Source organism: Ostrinia nubilalis, chromosome 11 (genome assembly GCF_963855985.1).
Source record: "Ostrinia nubilalis chromosome 11, ilOstNubi1.1, whole genome shotgun sequence".
Taxonomy (NCBI): domain Eukaryota; kingdom Metazoa; phylum Arthropoda; class Insecta; order Lepidoptera; family Crambidae; genus Ostrinia; species Ostrinia nubilalis.
Window position 1 is genome coordinate 16,166,568 of NC_087098.1, and position 18,310 is coordinate 16,184,877.

Here is an 18,310-nt window from a genome sequence, read left to right on the forward strand (position 1 = left end):
AAATATGTTATAATTATTAAGTATTAGGAAAGTTCTCACAACATCACAATACATGGCAGTCGCAGCATTGCGCGCGCGCAACTATTAGAAAGGGAACAAAAATTATGTCACAAACAATAATATCAATTTTGGTATGTACTGTTATGTGCAATATTATTTACAAGCGTTATTACCTGGCTATTTACAAGCATTAATTTGCATTGCTTTAATACAAGTATGATTTTTCATACAAATACTTTTTCACTCCACTACCCAAGCGACGAGTGATAAAACAAAATGTTATAAGATTTAGTGTTATATTAAAAAATAACAGCAGTGCAAATGTTAACTTTGTGACATAATTTCTGCAAAACATATTAACAGGCGACGTGTACACTCGGCGACATACAACCCGACATAATATAAAAACTATACACCCCTTGCCGAGCGCACACAGAAGTAATCCGTCGCTCGCATCAGACGTAAGATAATATTTATATTATGATTTAACTGAGTCTAGGGTGCTCACTGTGTAATCTAAGCAAATGTGGCCATCGATGACAATAAAATGAAAACTGGTTCCTTTCCGCATAACATCATTTGATTAAAATGAAGTCTGAATAAAAAGCAGACACTAGGAACTTATGTAGATACTAGCTTTCCGCCCGCGGCTTCGCCCGCGTGGAATTTTGTCTGTCACAGAAAAACTTTATCGCGCGCGTCCCTGTTTCAAAAACCGGGATAAAAACTATCCTATGTTCTTTCCCGGGACTCAAACTATCTCTATGCCAAATTTCATCAAAATCGGTTGCGAGGTTTAAGCGGGAAAGCGTAACAGACAGACAGACAGACAGACAGACAGACAGACAGAGTTACTTTCGCATTTATAATATTAGTTGGGATTAGTTGGGATAATAAGTTAATATTTTGCTTTGGTTTAACAGAAGTTCGTCAGTCGTCTAGGCCAGTCAGGCGAAAGTATACTTTTGTCATAAAATATTTTTCACGCTAACTGTACTGGGAAAAAGGAAATGTCTGAGAGCATGAGAGTCTAATAATACACAGTGAGCACTCATTATTGAATTTATTAGAAGAAATCTAATGAGCCATTCAAATTTTATAACATACCTCTCAATAAATAATGAGTGTTGTATTAAATCTAACTAAAAGTACAGAATCATTCACTTCACACTCAATGTAGACAGTCGTTTATGAGCACATACAACATACATATACATATTTGATTTTATAGTCGTTATAGCAGGGGCGTACTTCGCAAAACTTGTTATCGACTCCGCTCGTCTCATTCGCTCATGAAATATGCTAGTTTGAGTGAAAAAGACAGAAGTAATCGAATATGATAGTTTTACGGAGTAAGGCCTTAGTAGTTAGTACAAACTTATTTAATGCAGTCATCCCAAGATATTATTAACTACTTTGGGGCTTTTTTTAGATTTAAGAACAATTGGTAATATGATGACCTTAGCACTGTTATTTGTGACTGAAAGCACAACACAGGAAGCCACATACCGACCTTTAGAACGAGGGAACGATTAAAAGATTTTTGTAACGAGTTTTGAATCAAATAAAACTTATTCCCACGATCGATAATGCATTATTTCAAAAGCACATACTCCGCAGAAAGATTTTGGAACATTCGATTATCTTTGTCTCTCTCACTCACACTGGAATATTAATGAGAGGGACAGAGATCAAATTATATCGAAACCGTTTTGCGGAGTAGACGCACGAACATTTATTAAATAACAACAGATTACAAAACAAACTAACGCAAAATAGAGATAAAAAATTAACCCCATTATAATAAAATAGAAAATAAAACAAATTATTTTAAAGAAAATAATCTTTACATCCAATGTATGTAACTGAAGCACTATTGTACACATTTAAATATCAAAATAATTTGTAGTGTTAAAATATTACTAACTAAATATTAATGTATGACATGTAATTGAATTGCAATATGCAATATTACTTTCGAGACTGTTAGGAATCGAGAAAAAAATTGATTATGCTAGTTTTTATTAAATTTTGTTTTCCGAATCTCAGTATGGCAACACGTGAATACGTCATATAAGTTGTAGCCACAGACCATAAACAAAAGACAAGAAATAAAAAAAAAATAGCTTTATAGTCATCCGAATAAATAAATAATGAAGCTCAAATATCAGTAGTGGTGTGTTTTTGCAATTTGCATTATTTCAATTACACATTTTATAACAACAATTTAATCGAATCCTATATTTTTTTGTTGATCAATTACATTTATTTTAGATTAATGTCCTGAACATGAATGGCTTTTAGCTTTATTGGTAGACATCTACATATTTAAAATTTTAAAGACCCAATGATAAAAATAGTTCTTTTTGCATATTAAATATTTGTAATAGCAACATGCCTCAGTCCCAATATCACGGAAACTTTGTTAACATCATCACCTTTTGAACTGACTATTTATTATTTTATTTCTTTTATCACAGAGTAATCAGTATTATGAGAAGAGATAAAACAGCCATAAGCTAAAATGGTGTCGAATCTATTTATTTTTTTCATCAGTACTAACGTTTTCTGCTACACATTGAATAAGACTGAAGAAACAAGAAATACTACTTTTATCATTGGTAAAGTGCGCTATCTACGATATTTATAAAGTGGCAACCCTAAAGAAATTGCCACTATTAATATTATACACAATGATTGAATGAAAATAAGTTATAGAGCGCAATCTTGCAATAGTATATCAAATGTAATGTAACACAGCGACCTAAATATTTGTATCCACGTTAACAGACTTTGAAATGAACCTTACTTCTTTATAGTAGCGTCAAATTTGCAAAGATTCGAAAGTTGATGCTAACGATGACCTGCACCAATTAGCGGACCAAAAAATTCTATTCTATTAAAAGAATAAGCTGTACTTAGAATAAATCTAATTTGAAAACCTTCGTCTACTATTGCAAGAGAACGCTGCACTTCAAACTGAACCTAAATCCTTTGTGTTAGGGTTAACTGAAGATGCTTACCAGATGGCGAATCGGAAGGCTGCGGGTCAGTAACCTAAACCCTCTGTTGCAAGGAATATGAACCTTAATCCTTTGTATCAGAGATGTAAAAGGAGCTGTATACTATTGCAAGAGAACGCTGCACTTCAAACTGAACCTAAAACCTTCGAGTCAGGGTTGAATTTTATTATCGAAGATTCCTACCAGTGCGTCTTGTCGACTAGCTGGTCGGCTGCGGGTCAGTCAACGAAACTCTCTATTATAAGGAATATGGAACCTAAACCCTTTGTATCAGAGTAGAATTTTATCAGAGATGTAAAAGGAGCTGTATACTATTGCAAGAGAACGCTGCACTTCAAACTGAACCTAAATCCTTCGAGTCAGGGTTTAATTTTATTATCGAAGATTCCTACCAGTGCGTTTGGCGACTAGCTGGTCGGCTGCGAGTCGGTAAACGAAACCCTATGCAAGGAATATGAACCTAAATCCTTTGTATCAGAGTAGAATTTTATCAGAGATGTAAAAGGAGCTGTATACTATTGCAAGAGAACGCTGCACTTCAAAGTGAACCTAAATCCTTCGGGTCAGGGTTGGATATCGAAGATGCCTACCGGTGCGTCCTGGCGACTAGCTGGTCGGCTGCGAGTCGGTAAACGAAACCCTATGCAAGGAATATGAACCTAAACCCTTTGTATCAGAGTAGAATTTTATCAAAGACGTAAAAGGAGCCGTATACTATTGCAAGAGAACGTCGCACTTCAAACTGAACCTAAAACCTTCGAGTCAGGGTTGAATTTTATTATCGAAGATTCCTACCAGTGTGTCTTGTCGACTAGCTGGTCGGCTGCGGGTCAGTCAACGAAACTCTCTATTATAAGGAATATCAATATGGAACCTAAACCCTTTGTATCAGAGTAGAATTTTATCAGAGATGTAAAAGGAGCTGTATACTATTGCAAGAGAACGCTGCACTTCAAACTGAACCGAAATCCTTCGGGTCAGGGTTGGATATCGAAGATGCCTACCGGTGCGTCCTGGCGACTAGCTGGGCGGCTGCGGGTCGGTGCTGACGATGACTTGCACGACGTAGCCGGGTGTGATACGAGCTTCCTCCAGCAGTAAGCGGTCGCCAAGCAATTTGCCGCCGTAGAACCACCGCTGCCGCCACGGCTCGATATTCTCTTGCGCCTGGGGAGATTAATATACTCTATTAAAGTCCGGTCGCCGAGCACGTAGAATTTCGTCCAATGACCCCAAGCTACCCATCCTTAGCGCTCGCGCGTAATTATATTGCTGTCGTGCTCGCACACTCACTGCTGCCGCTGCCGCTGACGTCGCACAGTCGCGAATATAATAGCATAGGCATAGTGATGTGATTGCTCCTGGAATAGCCAGTTTAATGTGACGTTATTAATAGGTACCAGCGAAGTATGGTCAGATGAGGAAATTGATGCAGATACTCTATAGCTTCTTGAACAGGGATCACTTTAATTTCTTTGTTGTTTGCAATTTAACATTGACTCACTGGAAAGGTTAAAATTATTAGGGGCTCTAAAATGGTTGAGTATAATTTTATAACTCGTTAGAATTACAAACCGTATTTAAGTTTTGCCTGTCTACATCCTCGCACGGTGATAAGTGTGCCGAGAATGGGTGTTTTCTATTATCATTATTTCAGCTTCAGCCGAAAGGCAAAGGACTCCCCAAGGATTTCCACAATTTCTGGTCTTGCGCTGCCCGCATCCAGGTTCTTCTCACATAACGTAGGTTGCCAGTTGAGGAACTATAGTCTGGTCTGTGAGCACGTAGAATTTTGTCCAATGACCCCAAGCTACCCATCCTTATCGCTCGCGCGTAATTATGTTGCTATCGCGCTCGCACACTCACTGCGTGTGCCAGTCGCACAGTCGCGTCGCGACAGCAATATAATTACGCGCGAGCGATAAGGATGGGTAGCTAGGGGTCATTGGACAAAATTCTACGTGCTCACAGATCGGGCTTTAGATGGTGTAAAATGTGCAGTTATCAATAAAGCGGTGTACTCACGTGCAGCTTATTCTTGCACTGCGCGACGGTGTGCCTCGAGTACGCGCTGAGCGTGACGTCACGGCACGTGTGCGACAGGCGCAGACGCAACGCCAGCTCGGCGCCGCCGTCCACTGGCTCCGACCACTCCGCTGGCGAGTCGCGCCCGCTTGCCTCCTTCACCATGTTGATGGGAGGCGACAGGCAGTATATCGGCACCTGGAAGGAGGCTACGTCTTATGGCGTGTCCACACATGCCGCCGGGTTTGCCGTCGGTTTTCAAAATGCCTTGCCAGCAGGGTTCGAAATTATCAAGATAATTACGCTTCGTGATAATTATCGGATAATTATCAACAGTATAAGATACATTTGTCATATTTTTTCATAAGAAATTCTGATGTTACATTGAGAATGTTGCTTTTGTTTTTAGTTACTGATTGTTGTCAAGTTATCCATCGCTAGTCGCATAAAGCGTTGTGGAAAATAGATAAATATTTTGACGCTAGTTAACGAGTGATCGTTATGGAGCTAAATAGGTTTTAGAACTATCTATGTTAAATAACGTCCACCACTAGACGCAAGTGCGGAAATACACGTTCGAAAACTTCGAATACAGTTCACTTTCACGAGCGCATTTTTTTGTTATTATCAACCGATAATTATCCATCTGTTATTATCAAGATAATTATCCTTTCGAACCCTGCTTGCCAGTGTGCCGTCCTGGCCGCCGGGTTGGCCGCACGGCATTTGTGGATGCGCCATTGGACTGCGTTTCTACGAGAGATGTGCGATGGAAATGTGTTGTGCGAGGATGTCTAGCTGTGCTGTGAAATGTGTGGGGGTTTCCACCAAAGCTGTACGAGGAAAATGAGTCGTGGGAGTATGTGTGAAATTGCGCATTAATGTGTGGTACAGTATGCGCAAACCTCGCAACACATGCCTCGCTTGTTTTGTATGCGCAGAAATCTAGCTCCGCTAAGCCATTACCACAAGAGCTGTGCTGACCGAATGGAAGCGAATCTATTGGTTCTTTACAAACACATCCCTCGCTTCGCATCCTCGCACATCTCTGTTGGAAACGCAGCCTTAGGGCCTGTTCACAGCGCGTTCCTAAAACGCGCGCCGAAGCGTCTTTCCATTCTATACATAGCCAGAACGCAAGGGTGTGAAACTAATCGAGTATAGTTTGGATATGACTTTTTTTACTAAGCTCCTCCAAACTATACACGACCAGTACGCATACGCTGCGTACTGCTCGCGTATACTTTGTAGTGACTTAGGTCAATTATCTTCCTCCAAAATATACATCGCCAGTACGCATACGGACTAATCATGTATGTATTGTAATAAGTGCGTGATTACAATTTATACGCGAGTAGTTGCATGCTAGTCATTTTGACTTATTGACCTCTCTTTCTATTACATACTAGCTTTCCGCCCGCGGCTTCGCTCGCGTGGAATTTTGTCTGTTACAGAAAAACAATATCGCGCGCGTATTTTCTCACCGTTTAGACCTACCCTGGACTACGACCCTTTTGTACCCTTTGCACCACCGGCCTGCACCACTGGTGGTGCAAAGGGTATTTTTTAATCCCTTTTACACCACCAATAGTGCCGCCCTACCATTAACTGTAAAACGATTATCTATAATCATATAATATTATTAGTATAAAGAGGAAAGATTTGATTGTTTGTTTGTACTGAATAGGCTCCGAAACTACTGGACAGATTTGACAACATAACATAAAAATTAATAACAACCATTCATACCTACATACAACGAATAATTCCTAAAGTACCAGGGCAACATAATCATAAAGGAACTATATCAAATTCTTCTTGGTTGACCCGAGAAATAAACATGTATCATAAAATAGCACCTTTATGGTTATGTTGCCCTGGTACTTTATTCGTTGTATGTAGGATGTAGGCACGGGGTTTCGTGGGTCTGAAGTGAAATGTTTATAATAGGCACTTACACACACACAAATTAAAACTTTTAGGTAGGTTTTGATTTATTTATAACAATAATTACTAAGTATTTTACAGTCTACTACTAGTTTTACAGTCGATGGTAGCACAGCACTATTTGTTGGTGGTGCAAGAGGGATTTAAAAATACCCTTTGCACCACCAGTGGTGCAGGCCGGTGGTGCAAAGGGTACAAAAGGGACTACGACAAACATTTTAAAACCAAAATCAGCTCAATCGGCCCAGCCGTTCTCGAGTTTTAATCAGACTAACGAACATCAATTCATTTTTATTTATATAGATAGATTAATTCATATCTGCGTGTCTACTATAAACATTGAATCATCTTACGACACGTGTCATTGTTTTGATAAAGGATTTTTTGGTGTTTCTTATTCTGCCATAGAAAATATATTTGTTTTGGGGCTGATATTCCACCAATTGTAGGTATGGAAATATGTCAAAATGATTTTGTTCTTGAGATAAAAGTTAATAAATAAAATAAATAATAAATAAATATCCTTAGACATTTTACACTGCGCTTCTAGTCCCAAACTAAGCAAAGCTTGTACCTATTATGGGTACTAGACAACGGATATAAACATAATTAAATACTTTTTTTTGTAAATATGTACATACTTATTATACATAGAAAACACCCAGTCCAATACAAACAAATATGTTCATGCACACAAATGTTTGTACTGTGCGGGAATCGAACCCGCTACCACTTCGAACCACTACACCAAACGGCCGACCAATACAAACCTAGCATTTAAAGTCTCGCATAATATTGTATTTAATGCGAGTTGAACTTTCTTCTCTCACTCTCTCTCATATTAATTAAATTGTTATTTAATTTGAAATCTACCTAATCAATTTATTTATTTATTTTTATTTATTTATTTATTTATATTAGGGAAACAAACAATTTTGATATACAGACAAATAATCACACAAAAAAAATAGGACAGAAATCAGCAAAGTTTCCACAGTTAAAATTAATACAGAGTGCAGACTAAAAATTAATTAAATAGTAATAAATTATACATTAATTTCTAAATGTCAAATAAATACAATGTCAATTTTATAAAATGTCAAACAGTTAAATTTAATAAAAATTATAAAATGTCAAAAAGTTAAATATTAATAAAATTATATAAATTAAAAACACAATAATTATGTAGGTCAAAATTAATTGATTTAATTTCAAATACCACTTACAATAGTTTTAAAAATCTAGATTTATTATAGATTCAGTAAAATAATAATATTTTATGTAATAATATCAAATAAATGTAATTTTAAATATAGTTCCATATTTTACTGAATTTTACTAAATCAATATCAACTAAACACACTCTAGTCAAGTGTAAGTGGTGTAGTAGAAACTAATCGAGTATAGTTTGGAGATGACTTTTTTTACTAAGCTCCTCCAAACTATACACGATCAGTACGCAAAATTCGTGTATAGTTTGGAGTCACAGATTTACAAACAGGCACTCCGAAATATACACGAGCAGTTTCCTATGGGTGCGTTCTGGCCATGTATAGAACGGAAAGACGCCGCGCCGAATGACGGTGGCACGCTTTTATTCTTCTAAGGTCTACCTACATTGAAGGTAGGTGATGTGCACATACCCTTAGAGCAAAGTGCTACTTTATCTATGATATCTATAAATTATAATGTACAAATTATCAAAAACCCACTGACCCAAAAAAACTACTTTCTAGTTTCTACATTAAATAGTAATGGTAAAGAATTATCCTAAATATTTGTCTTATGAGTCATTGTTTAAAAAACATGTAAAGCTATTTCTATGTTTAAACATTCCTTCTGTCTGATAAAAATGCTAATGGCATAATGATTTAATGCTCCTTTCTCAGTGTGAGATTGTATTTATTTAGCATCACTATTTTTTCCAAAAGTAATTATTTAGTTGACAAAACATTCTTAGGCACACTCGAACATTCAATAATAAAGTTAAGTTTTATTTGTAATGGCACGAATAAATATGAAACTGTATTTGGAGTTGTATAGTCATCGTCCAAATATGGTCAGCTAAACAGGATGTATTTGCCAATACACAGCCAAATATAAATGTTATATTATTACTTTCAATTCAACTGCAGTTCTCACTATGAATTCTTATGAAGAACCATTAGTTTGTTGATTCAATTGTGTGATATGAATGAGTTACAAAAGATAACTGGCCAAGTGAGAATTATAATCATGTTTCCTGAATTTAAATTGCATCACATGATTTCTAGACATATAAATAGTTCATTTATTAATAAGGTGACACAGATAAACTAAGGATATTTTCCTACCTACAGCTGCTACTGATAAAAGTTATTTTCTGAAATTGTTTACTACTAATAATTTTTATTTCTAGTTTTCCAATAAACTTCTAAATCTATCTCTAGACAATACAAATGACCTGAAGGACATTACATTATTCCAAAACTACAATGGAACCCAACAAAACTTTCCTGTGCAATTTTGAGGTCCATAAATAAAATTAATAGCGACGTTTTACCTGAAAATAAAACGTTTATTAAACATACTTACCTTATTCGAAGCCTTTATAATGAGAGTAGTGTCTGTCTTTTCCTGTTTGAGTACTAGTTTTGACGTATAATCTGCCCACGTGACTTCCGCTCCGGTCCCCCCACCGCCTAAGCACGCCTCAATCAACGACACTAGCGCCACCAACGGTAGCTCGAAACTAGGTTTCGATATTCTCGCCATTGTGTTTTATGACACCAGGTAGATTTAAAAAGTAGGCTTCGAATAAGGTAAGTATGTTTAATAAACGTTTTATTTTCAGGTAAAACGTCGCTATTAAACAGTACTGTACCGTTATTCGAAGCCTTTATAATGAGAGACGTGTCTATTATCTCCTGGTGGCGCTGTGTAATCGCCAATGTGATCAATTGAAGAATAAGACATTGATCAGTGAGAAATGTTATGAATTAGTTAGAACTTTAGCTTATCTGTCTACTGAGTGGTAATGTACTGTGTGTAGGTACATTATAATATTTTACAGAACGCAACCTGCATCTGCATCTCCGTAAATTCACATCTAATGCATCGTTTATTAACAACTATGTAATAATGAACTATCGGTTACTTTACGTCATGTAAAAGGCGCAAAAGCTACGTCCACCCTCACTCACAGTATCAGACCGTTGGATGAATTTAATAAGCTTCGGTAGGAGTGAATAATTATTAGGTATGGATAAGAATATTCACTGGTACAGTTAAGGACGCTTGCCGATAGCGGGCGTTTGATGATCTCCAACATTTCCCACATTTAGGTATCAGCTCAGATTTTAATATTTATAAACCTTTACAGGACCGTAGCCTAGGTGGACGGTGTAATGAATAGGTGAAAATAGCTAGCCGGCTATGTTAGGTACGATACTTTTGTATTGCCTGAGTATTCCGCGTTATCGCTGTTCGCTAGGGATAGCGAAGTTTGAGTCAGAATTGATAAAATCCCAACTAATATTATAAATGCGAAAGTAACTCTGTCTGTCTGTCTGTCTGTCTGTCTGTCTGTTACGCTTTCCCGCTTAAACCTCGCAACCGATTTTGATGAAATTTGGCATAGAGATAGTTTGAGTCCCGGGAAAGAACATAGGATAGTTTTTATCCCGGTTTTTGAAACAGGGACGCGCGCGATAAAGTTTTTCTGTGACAGACAAAATTCCACGCGGGCGAAGCCGCGGGCGGAAAGCTAGTTTATAATAATACAGACTTTCCTAGTACAAACTTAGTAAACTTTGCGGTTTACAAACGTCGGTGCTGTGGTAAGACTGTGCGACCATTATCTTTAGGGCTAACAGTGATAACTTGTCAGCTAGATGAGCTTATTGACGGTTAGTCAACCAGCTTAATTCAGAGCAATCTTAATATGTAATTATGTATTATTGTAATTACAATTATGATAATAATGTTATAGGGCTGAACAAGAGTTTGTTTGCATCAACACAAAAACTATCTTTGTGTTGGAGTCCTTTAACCACGAATTCTATGTATAAAATCATAATAACATCATTCTACCACCAATAGTAGCGGAGCATCAATAAGAATGTTGCGAAAGCGGGAAAAGTTATGCAAACGAAGTCGCAAGCACAGCTAGAATTAAATGATAGTTTCGTAGCCGATCTAAACCTTATCAGGTTTCATCAAGGCCCTTAGGGTGGGCATCGGATTTAATTTCGAATGATTTATTTTCATCACCCTGAATGCCGTTGGACGATCGCTCATTTGCACGATGTAATAATATTTATGTAAAAATATTTATGTAATGATGTTTGTGTAACACTAAGTTTTATATCATCGCCAATGTCACTCATGATTCATTGAAGTGTACATACCTAAGTTGCCAGTAGGTAGGTAAGTACTAATTTTTGTGACAATAGTCAGCAGAGACAAATTACTTTATTGACCTAGCGAGTCGGGTAGGTATTAGAATATTTCACGAGGCTGTTGTACTTAAAACAAGTTAACTCGTAAACAGTTGTGTGTGCCACAACATTTTGCTTGTGACTACCTTCGGTACAGTATAATAATTGATGGATTTAAATCACATCAAATACGAATTTTGTAAATTGTACTAAGTAGGTAGGCGAAGGACTTTCGGCCCCAAGCAAAGATCTTAAGAGTGCGGCACATTATCCAAAATTAATTCCAACCATGTTTATGTACTTCTGTGTGACCCTAAGGTCACAGTGATAATTGGAAAAATCAGAGTTAAATTACTTTCTTGGACTGAAGGTTTTGATTTATTCCCTTTAACTCCTCGTAAAAGTCGTTCATACTCATACGACAATTTTTATTGAACCACAGAGGTGCACAAAAGGTCGAATTAACAATATGACATGGTGTCATATGACATTAATAATAAATTATATTTATTTACTTAAGTAGACAAGACGTAGTCATTGACACTATAATAGGGCACACGGAAAGTTCAGTTAAGAGACTGAAGACTTGTGTGACTTTTAGTATGCAATCTTTTCTCCAACGAATGTAATGGCTTGTATAAATGAGAAAATAACAAATTGTAGTATGTAAACTTACTCGGTTTAATATATATTTAGTAAGTACGGTTTACTAAAGTCACTGTTTTCGTTGTACAGTGAAATTCAATTGCGAAATGCGTTACCATGCAGCGTGCCCAATTTGTTTTAAGCTCAGATAAGCTTTATACTTTTGGTTATTGTGGATCATAAGTATTTGGTATTGGGTGCCATGAGCGCCTCAAGTTGGCGGTTAAAATGCTCTTTGCCTCACGCAAATCATGAATTGTAGTGTTATAACATGAGAAGAGCCAATTCTTTAGGATTTGTAACGTTACGTGACTTGATCTGTATGTTTTTGGTAACCGAGACTCGGTTAGGCCATTTTGTATTTATGGAGTTCACCTTTTACTGTTACTAGTTTGTAAGACTGTTATTATTTTGTTTATTTATTTTATATAGGTAAGGACCGACTTCATTGTGTTTATTATCCAGACTTGTGTGCTTTTATTACAATAGGGGCATGGGTTATATCTGACCCCGAAGCAAGGATGGGTCCTGAGTTACCCCAGAATGAAGTCGTCCAATAGGTAAGGGCGCGAATGTCGCGACTCTTTCTGTGCGAATCAATTGTATGAGTCTGTCGGTGTACTATAGGTATGTATAGCAGACAAATACTTATTTTAGTATTCAGTACTTTGTGGTACCCGCCAAGCGTCTATGAATGTATACCTTATTTAAAAGACTATCAGGTCAATAGTTGTAACTTTACTATGGAGAGGCTGCATAAAGGCTTAAGTTTATTTAATTTCTCCAGGCGTTAACTGTTCGGTACCAAAAATTCAGGGCGCATAGCTGCGGCCCCGATTAATTAACATCCTTCAAGATTCTGAAGGTTTAGGGCGATGCCCTTGTATCATCTCGGCAGTAATGAAATAAGCCAAACTGACACGAATCGAGTAATTTTTGCGTAATCTCATGATCTCTGTCTCCACCTTTTACCCATGGCAGGTCTTACATAGCTTACTTTTGTCATGAAATAAAGCATTTTAATTAGGGTTCCATAACCCTTGAAAATTATGAGGATTTGTGGCGATGCCCTTATGTCCTCCCGGCAACATTACTTTAATTTTGCCGTGCTAAATAGAATTTCAGACCCTTTTATAGTTATGCAGATTTAGGGCGAAGCCCTCATGTCTACTCGGCAACTTTACTTATTTTCGTTTGCTGTGGAATAAGGCGTTTGTGTTCTATAACTCTCAAAAATTATGAGGATTTAGGACGATGCCCTCATGTCTTTGAACCGCAAATACAAACGAGCGAGGTTGCTTGGCTCGAAATGTAATGATTTGAGTCCGATTCTCCTTGGGTAATCTCCTATCCCAGAGGGATGAGGGATAACATGAGAGTTTAGAGCGATGCCCTAAGATCTCTCGACGTAATTAAAAATGAGCGAGGTTGCTCGGCTCGAAATGTAGTGATTTGAGTCCGGTTCTCTTTGGGTAATCTCCTATCCCAGTGGGATGAGGGATAACATGAGGGTTTAGAGCGATGCCCTAAGACCTCTCGACGTAAATAAAAATGAGCGAGGTTGCTCGGCTCGAAATGTAATGATTTGAGTCCGGTTCTCTTTGGGTAATCTCCTATCCCAGTGGGATGAGGGATAACATGAGAGTTTAGAGCGATGCCCTAAAACCTCTCGACGTAAATAATGAGCGAGGTTGCTCGGCTCGAAATGTAATGATTTGAGTCCGATTCTCTTTGGGTAATCTCCTATCCCAGTGGGATGAGGGATAACAAGAGGGTTTGGACCAATGCCTTACTAAGACCTCTCGACGTAAATAAAAATGAGCGGCGTTGCCTGGCTCAATATGAGACTCCTTGAGTGTTTGAGTTTTCTCCTATCCCGGTGGGATGAGGGAGAAAAGGTTCTGGCTCCTGGTTTTTCCCTGTTTGCTCCAAGAGAACTTACCCTCGCTACAGGATTATGCTGCTGCGTTTTGGTTACACTGCCATCTAGCTTGCCGAGTGGCCAGTTTGAGTTTTCCACTGTAGGTATTTAGCATAAGGCGAAATCTCAGATCGATCTGCGGAGCAGAGTTGCGATCGTATTGCTGCCGAAAAATTTTCCAGACGCCGCTAGCATCAAATAAACTGCGTATCAGGCTGAATAGTCGATGTTCATCCTTCACCGTTTATTACACAGACTCACTGTTTATCTACACAGTAACAGCATAGAGTTTTCCTGAAATCATAGTTTAAGAAAACCACAAAGGTATTATTATACCTACGTACCGTATCCTAATAGGACAAACTGCACACTTCACTCTTGGGTCATAAGCCATGTGTTAGACTTCCATAATGGCGGTAGAATAGGTACGTCGGTACGCTACCCTACCTAGTGGAAGTTTTCATACTTTCCCCGGATGCATATTGATAAAGGTAGTTTACCGTTTATTTATTTTGTTGATTTATAAATCAACACAATCCGTCCGATGGAATTCGTATGTCTGAAATGGTATTGGTAAGTTGGTACTTACAGCTTATTGTAGCAAGCAATCACATCTTGCGACTATCACATTACACCACACCATCCTTTGATTTGACCTCTACGCCAACTCTTGCTCCTCTTCTGCACGTGGACATAATATTTCCTCTTTCCTTTTGAAAATAAAGACATCTAACGGAAAACCCTTAGGAACAAACACAGCTAAAAAGGAGTGTTATACCGTTAGGAATGAACATTGCTAAAAAGGAATATTAGTTTTAAAACACATCTAACGAAAACCGTTAGGCACAAACATTGCTAAAAAGGAATGTTAGTTTTAAAACACATCTAACGGAACACGCCGTCAGGTACGAACATTGCTAAGAAGAAAAGTTAGCTTAAAAACATATCTAACGAAAAACCGTTAGAAACAAACATTGCTAAAAAGTAATGTTACTTTTAAAACACGTCTAACGGAATACCGTTAGGTACAAGTATTACTAGAGAAGAAAGATAATTATTTAAAATTACACTGAGTTAGATTGAATGCAATCTACCCCCGAACGGTAACACCGTTGTAAAAATAAATTACACTGCGAAATAAGACGTAATCACAGTAATTTTTATAAGTTTTCAGCCAGTACATAATAATTTAGAAGTACTTACATTATGATGGTAATATTTTACCTGAATCACGTCACGACTAGTACCTGTGAGATGGGTCGCGAACTAGCGGAGCTAATTCTACGACCGTCTCGAACGGGAACTAAAACACCAATGGCGAGAATATCGAAACCTAGTTTCGAGCTACCGTTGGTGGCGCTAGTGTCGTTGATTGAGGCGTGCTTAGGCGGTGGGGGGACCGGAGCGGAAGTCACGTGGGCAGATTATACGTCAAAACTAGTACTCAAACAGGAAAAGACAGACACTACTCTCATTATAAAGGCTTCGAATAACGGTACAGTACTGTTTAATAAACAATACAAACTTCAATAATTGATTTGACATCAAATCATTAATTAAATTTGAATAATTTATTAGTTGTAATGCATAATTTATTGTAATAAAATGAAAATTCAATTAATAAACACTTTAGAAATGGTTTCTTTAGCTATTCTAAAGTAGCATACATACAAAATTGTAAATCTTAACAAGGGGCATTTAACTAGGCATAAAGTCCTGATACCTACATGCATTTACTAACAGAGGAAAATTATGTTTTTCCATTGGTTTGACATAATAGCATGTTGAATGTTCTTTAGCAAGTTATCTTGAACAATGGGGGTAATCCAGGTCACATTGATAATGTGTATTGAGATATCAGTGCAATCACCAGCTTCCTGTTAATGGCTTGTAATTGACAGGCCCATAGCATTCAATGTGTTCATAATTAACAAAACAGGAAAGCCCTGACTGTAATTACCTAAATTAACAAATTATATTTTAAGATACATTCTCATTAAACTTGAATAAAATAATTAAGTTTCAACATGAATTATTTTTTTATAATTGATATTGAACAAAATCAGAAATAGCTCAGTGGACTATCACAATAATTGATGCATTGGGAATAACTCACAGTTCATGCTACTATGTTGACTCAAACATTAATGTTCAGTTTAATTTATAGCACAATTGTAGCAAAATGTAAGATAGCAACTATCAGGGTCATGTTCTGTGAATAATTAACATCAATTCCATTGAATATCAGGCAAATTTTTCCTTTCAAGCTCATTATATCAAACTGGCAGGCATCGGATTTATCTTGGCCAATGCTTGGTGATATTTTTTTACTTTTAAATGGTATGGTTGAAACATAAATACCTGGTATCTCGTGCCCCACTCGTCGTAGCACTCTGTGAGGTATCCGTTGGGCACGGACACGCTGGCGCCGTCGAGGATGGCCTGCGCTAGCTGGAAGTCCATCGCCTCGGCCGCCACCGCCGCCGCCCGCAGCGCGTCCCAGATCTCTTTCCGACCTTCGAACGCTGGTGCTGTGTCCCAAAACTCATCCCGTTTACTCCGCAACTGTCCTTCGGTCAATGGCACGTCCGATTTCCACCTTATCGTCTCGTGGCAGAGCGACTGATTCTTCCTCAACCCGCCTGCAACGAAAACACACTCAGTATACCGCCGATACCCGTCTCCACGGCGACAGTGATGCACCACGTACCAGAATTGGGACGTGACACCGTTCCCGAGGATTCTTCTATTGGCCCGCTTCTGCTCCTAGTTATACCGATGCAACCGCCCATTGTGATCACATTCTACAATTACTCTTTTAGCAAATATTTACAAAAAAATATTTAACAAATAACATTTTATCTCCGTGCGCTTCTGTCAAAAAAGATTAGCTGTATATGTTTTGTTTCATCACTAAAAAAAGTTACAGAATGTGTAATTTAAACAACAAAAAATATGTGACAATAATGGAAGGAAATTGTTATTTTATTAACTTATAATAAATTGAGTAATAGGTTTGTTGACTTTGTTGTTAAAGAGATTTTTTTGCCAGAAAAATACTGTAAAATAAGTTGTAATGACAGTAAAACTAAACGCAAATAGGAATGCAGAAAATGTCAACAGCGTTTGGTTTAATTGCTTTGTATACTTATGACCAAGCATTAAAACTAGGAATTTATGTAAATAGGTAATGTTCCATCACACACAGTATACAAGTGAGATATTGAATTTCTAATTGATTGTTGGAAGAAATACCAGAAATTTGAATTTCCTGGTTTGGTTTGGTATGAGTGAGCACCAAAGAGCATAAGTGAGCACAACAAAACGTTTACTACGTCAAAAAAAATGTTGTCAGTGTCAAAGTCAAAGCGTCAGCTGGTTGTTGTTTTTTCGTAAATTTTCATAATTATTTGCAAACAAATCGACAAAAAATTGTGGTAGGATATAATTTTCATAAAAAATCACATGGCGAATAAAGTTATAGCGAATATCGAGACTTTTCGAGTGTCTAATGTAAAGTACCTCCATCATAACCTATTTCCATTTTAAACTGTTAATGTACTTGTTTAGCTAGTGTTTTACAGTTACCCTCTTATTATTTCCAGATACCACCATCAGCATTTTATGTATCGGAGTTCGTTTCAGCTGCTGAGGAGAGTGGTATTCTATCTAACATTTATTCGGCCCCAAAACCAAAGTGGACGCAACTTTCTAATAGACGCTTGCAGAATTGGGGCGGTATTCCACACGCCAAGGGAATGATAGCCGAGACCATTCCTCCTTGGTTGGACACCTACCTCGAGCGAATCCATAGCCTGGACGTTATGGATGGCAAGAGACCTAATCATGTGCTGGTGAATGAATACTTACCAGGTCAAGGAATTATGCCTCATTTAGATGGCTCGCTGTTTTACCCAACAATCACGACCATATCGCTCGGATCGCACATTGTGCTGAAGTTTCTGGAACCTGGTGATGATGAAAATGATGTCTCCATGACACATGCATTCTCTTTGCTGTTGGAACCTAGAAGTTTGTTAATATTACAAGATGAACTGTTCAGCCATTATCTGCATTGTATAGAAGAACTGACAGAAGATAACTTGGATGACACAATTGCTAATCTAAATATGTGTTCTAATAATTACACCACAGGATCCACTATTCCTAGAGATACCAGAATATCTTTAACAATAAGACATGTGCCTAAAACCACCACATTTAAGCTAAAAATTGGTAATAAAAGATGATTTCCTACAATTTGTTTCAATTTGTGTATGTTCACTGAATAAAAATATCAATGTAAGTACATATCAAAATATTGCATGTAT

The 18,310-nt window shown here is 37.5% G+C and overlaps 2 protein-coding genes across 2 annotated transcripts; one reads left to right on the top strand and one right to left on the bottom strand.

The window, feature by feature from the left end:
* Window positions 1-1,048: 1,048 nt before the first annotated feature.
* Window positions 1,049-16,960, bottom strand: LOC135076355 (ubiquitin domain-containing protein 2). The gene is made up of 4 exons (XM_063970850.1): window positions 16,690-16,960; window positions 16,341-16,621; window positions 5,049-5,246; window positions 1,049-4,190 (listed from the first exon to the last, which is right to left on the bottom strand). The coding sequence occupies exons 1-4, from the start codon at window positions 16,769-16,771 to the stop codon at window positions 4,044-4,046; spliced, it is 708 nt and encodes a 235-aa protein (XP_063826920.1). The 5' UTR covers window positions 16,772-16,960; the 3' UTR covers window positions 1,049-4,043.
* A 381-nt stretch (window positions 16,961-17,341) lies between these two features.
* On the top strand, window positions 17,342-18,239 carry LOC135076372 (alpha-ketoglutarate-dependent dioxygenase alkB homolog 6). The gene is made up of 2 exons (XM_063970863.1): window positions 17,342-17,492; window positions 17,585-18,239. The coding sequence occupies exons 1-2, from the start codon at window positions 17,445-17,447 to the stop codon at window positions 18,227-18,229; spliced, it is 693 nt and encodes a 230-aa protein (XP_063826933.1). The 5' UTR covers window positions 17,342-17,444; the 3' UTR covers window positions 18,230-18,239.
* The last annotated feature ends 71 nt before the right edge of the window (window positions 18,240-18,310 follow it).

What these genes read in the sequence shown, in the direction of transcription:
- LOC135076372 (XM_063970863.1), top strand. Translation starts at nt 17,445, where the DNA reads ATGGCGAATAAAGTTATAGCGAATATCGAGACTTTTCGAGTGTCTAAT. An exon ending in AGACTTTTCGAGTGTCTAAT is followed by an intron (nt 17,493 to 17,584) that starts GTAAAGTACCTC and finishes TATTATTTCCAG; the next exon opens with ATACCACCATCAGCATTTTA.
- LOC135076355 (XM_063970850.1), bottom strand. Translation starts at nt 16,771, where the DNA reads ATGGGCGGTTGCATCGGTATAACTAGGAGCAGAAGCGGGCCAATAGAA. An exon ending in AGTGGGGCACGAGATACCAG is followed by an intron (nt 5,247 to 16,340) that starts GTATTTATGTTT and finishes GCCTCCTTCCAG; the next exon opens with GTGCCGATATACTGCCTGTC. An exon ending in AGTGCAAGAATAAGCTGCAC is followed by an intron (nt 4,191 to 5,048) that starts GTGAGTACACCG and finishes TAATCTCCCCAG; the next exon opens with GCGCAAGAGAATATCGAGCC.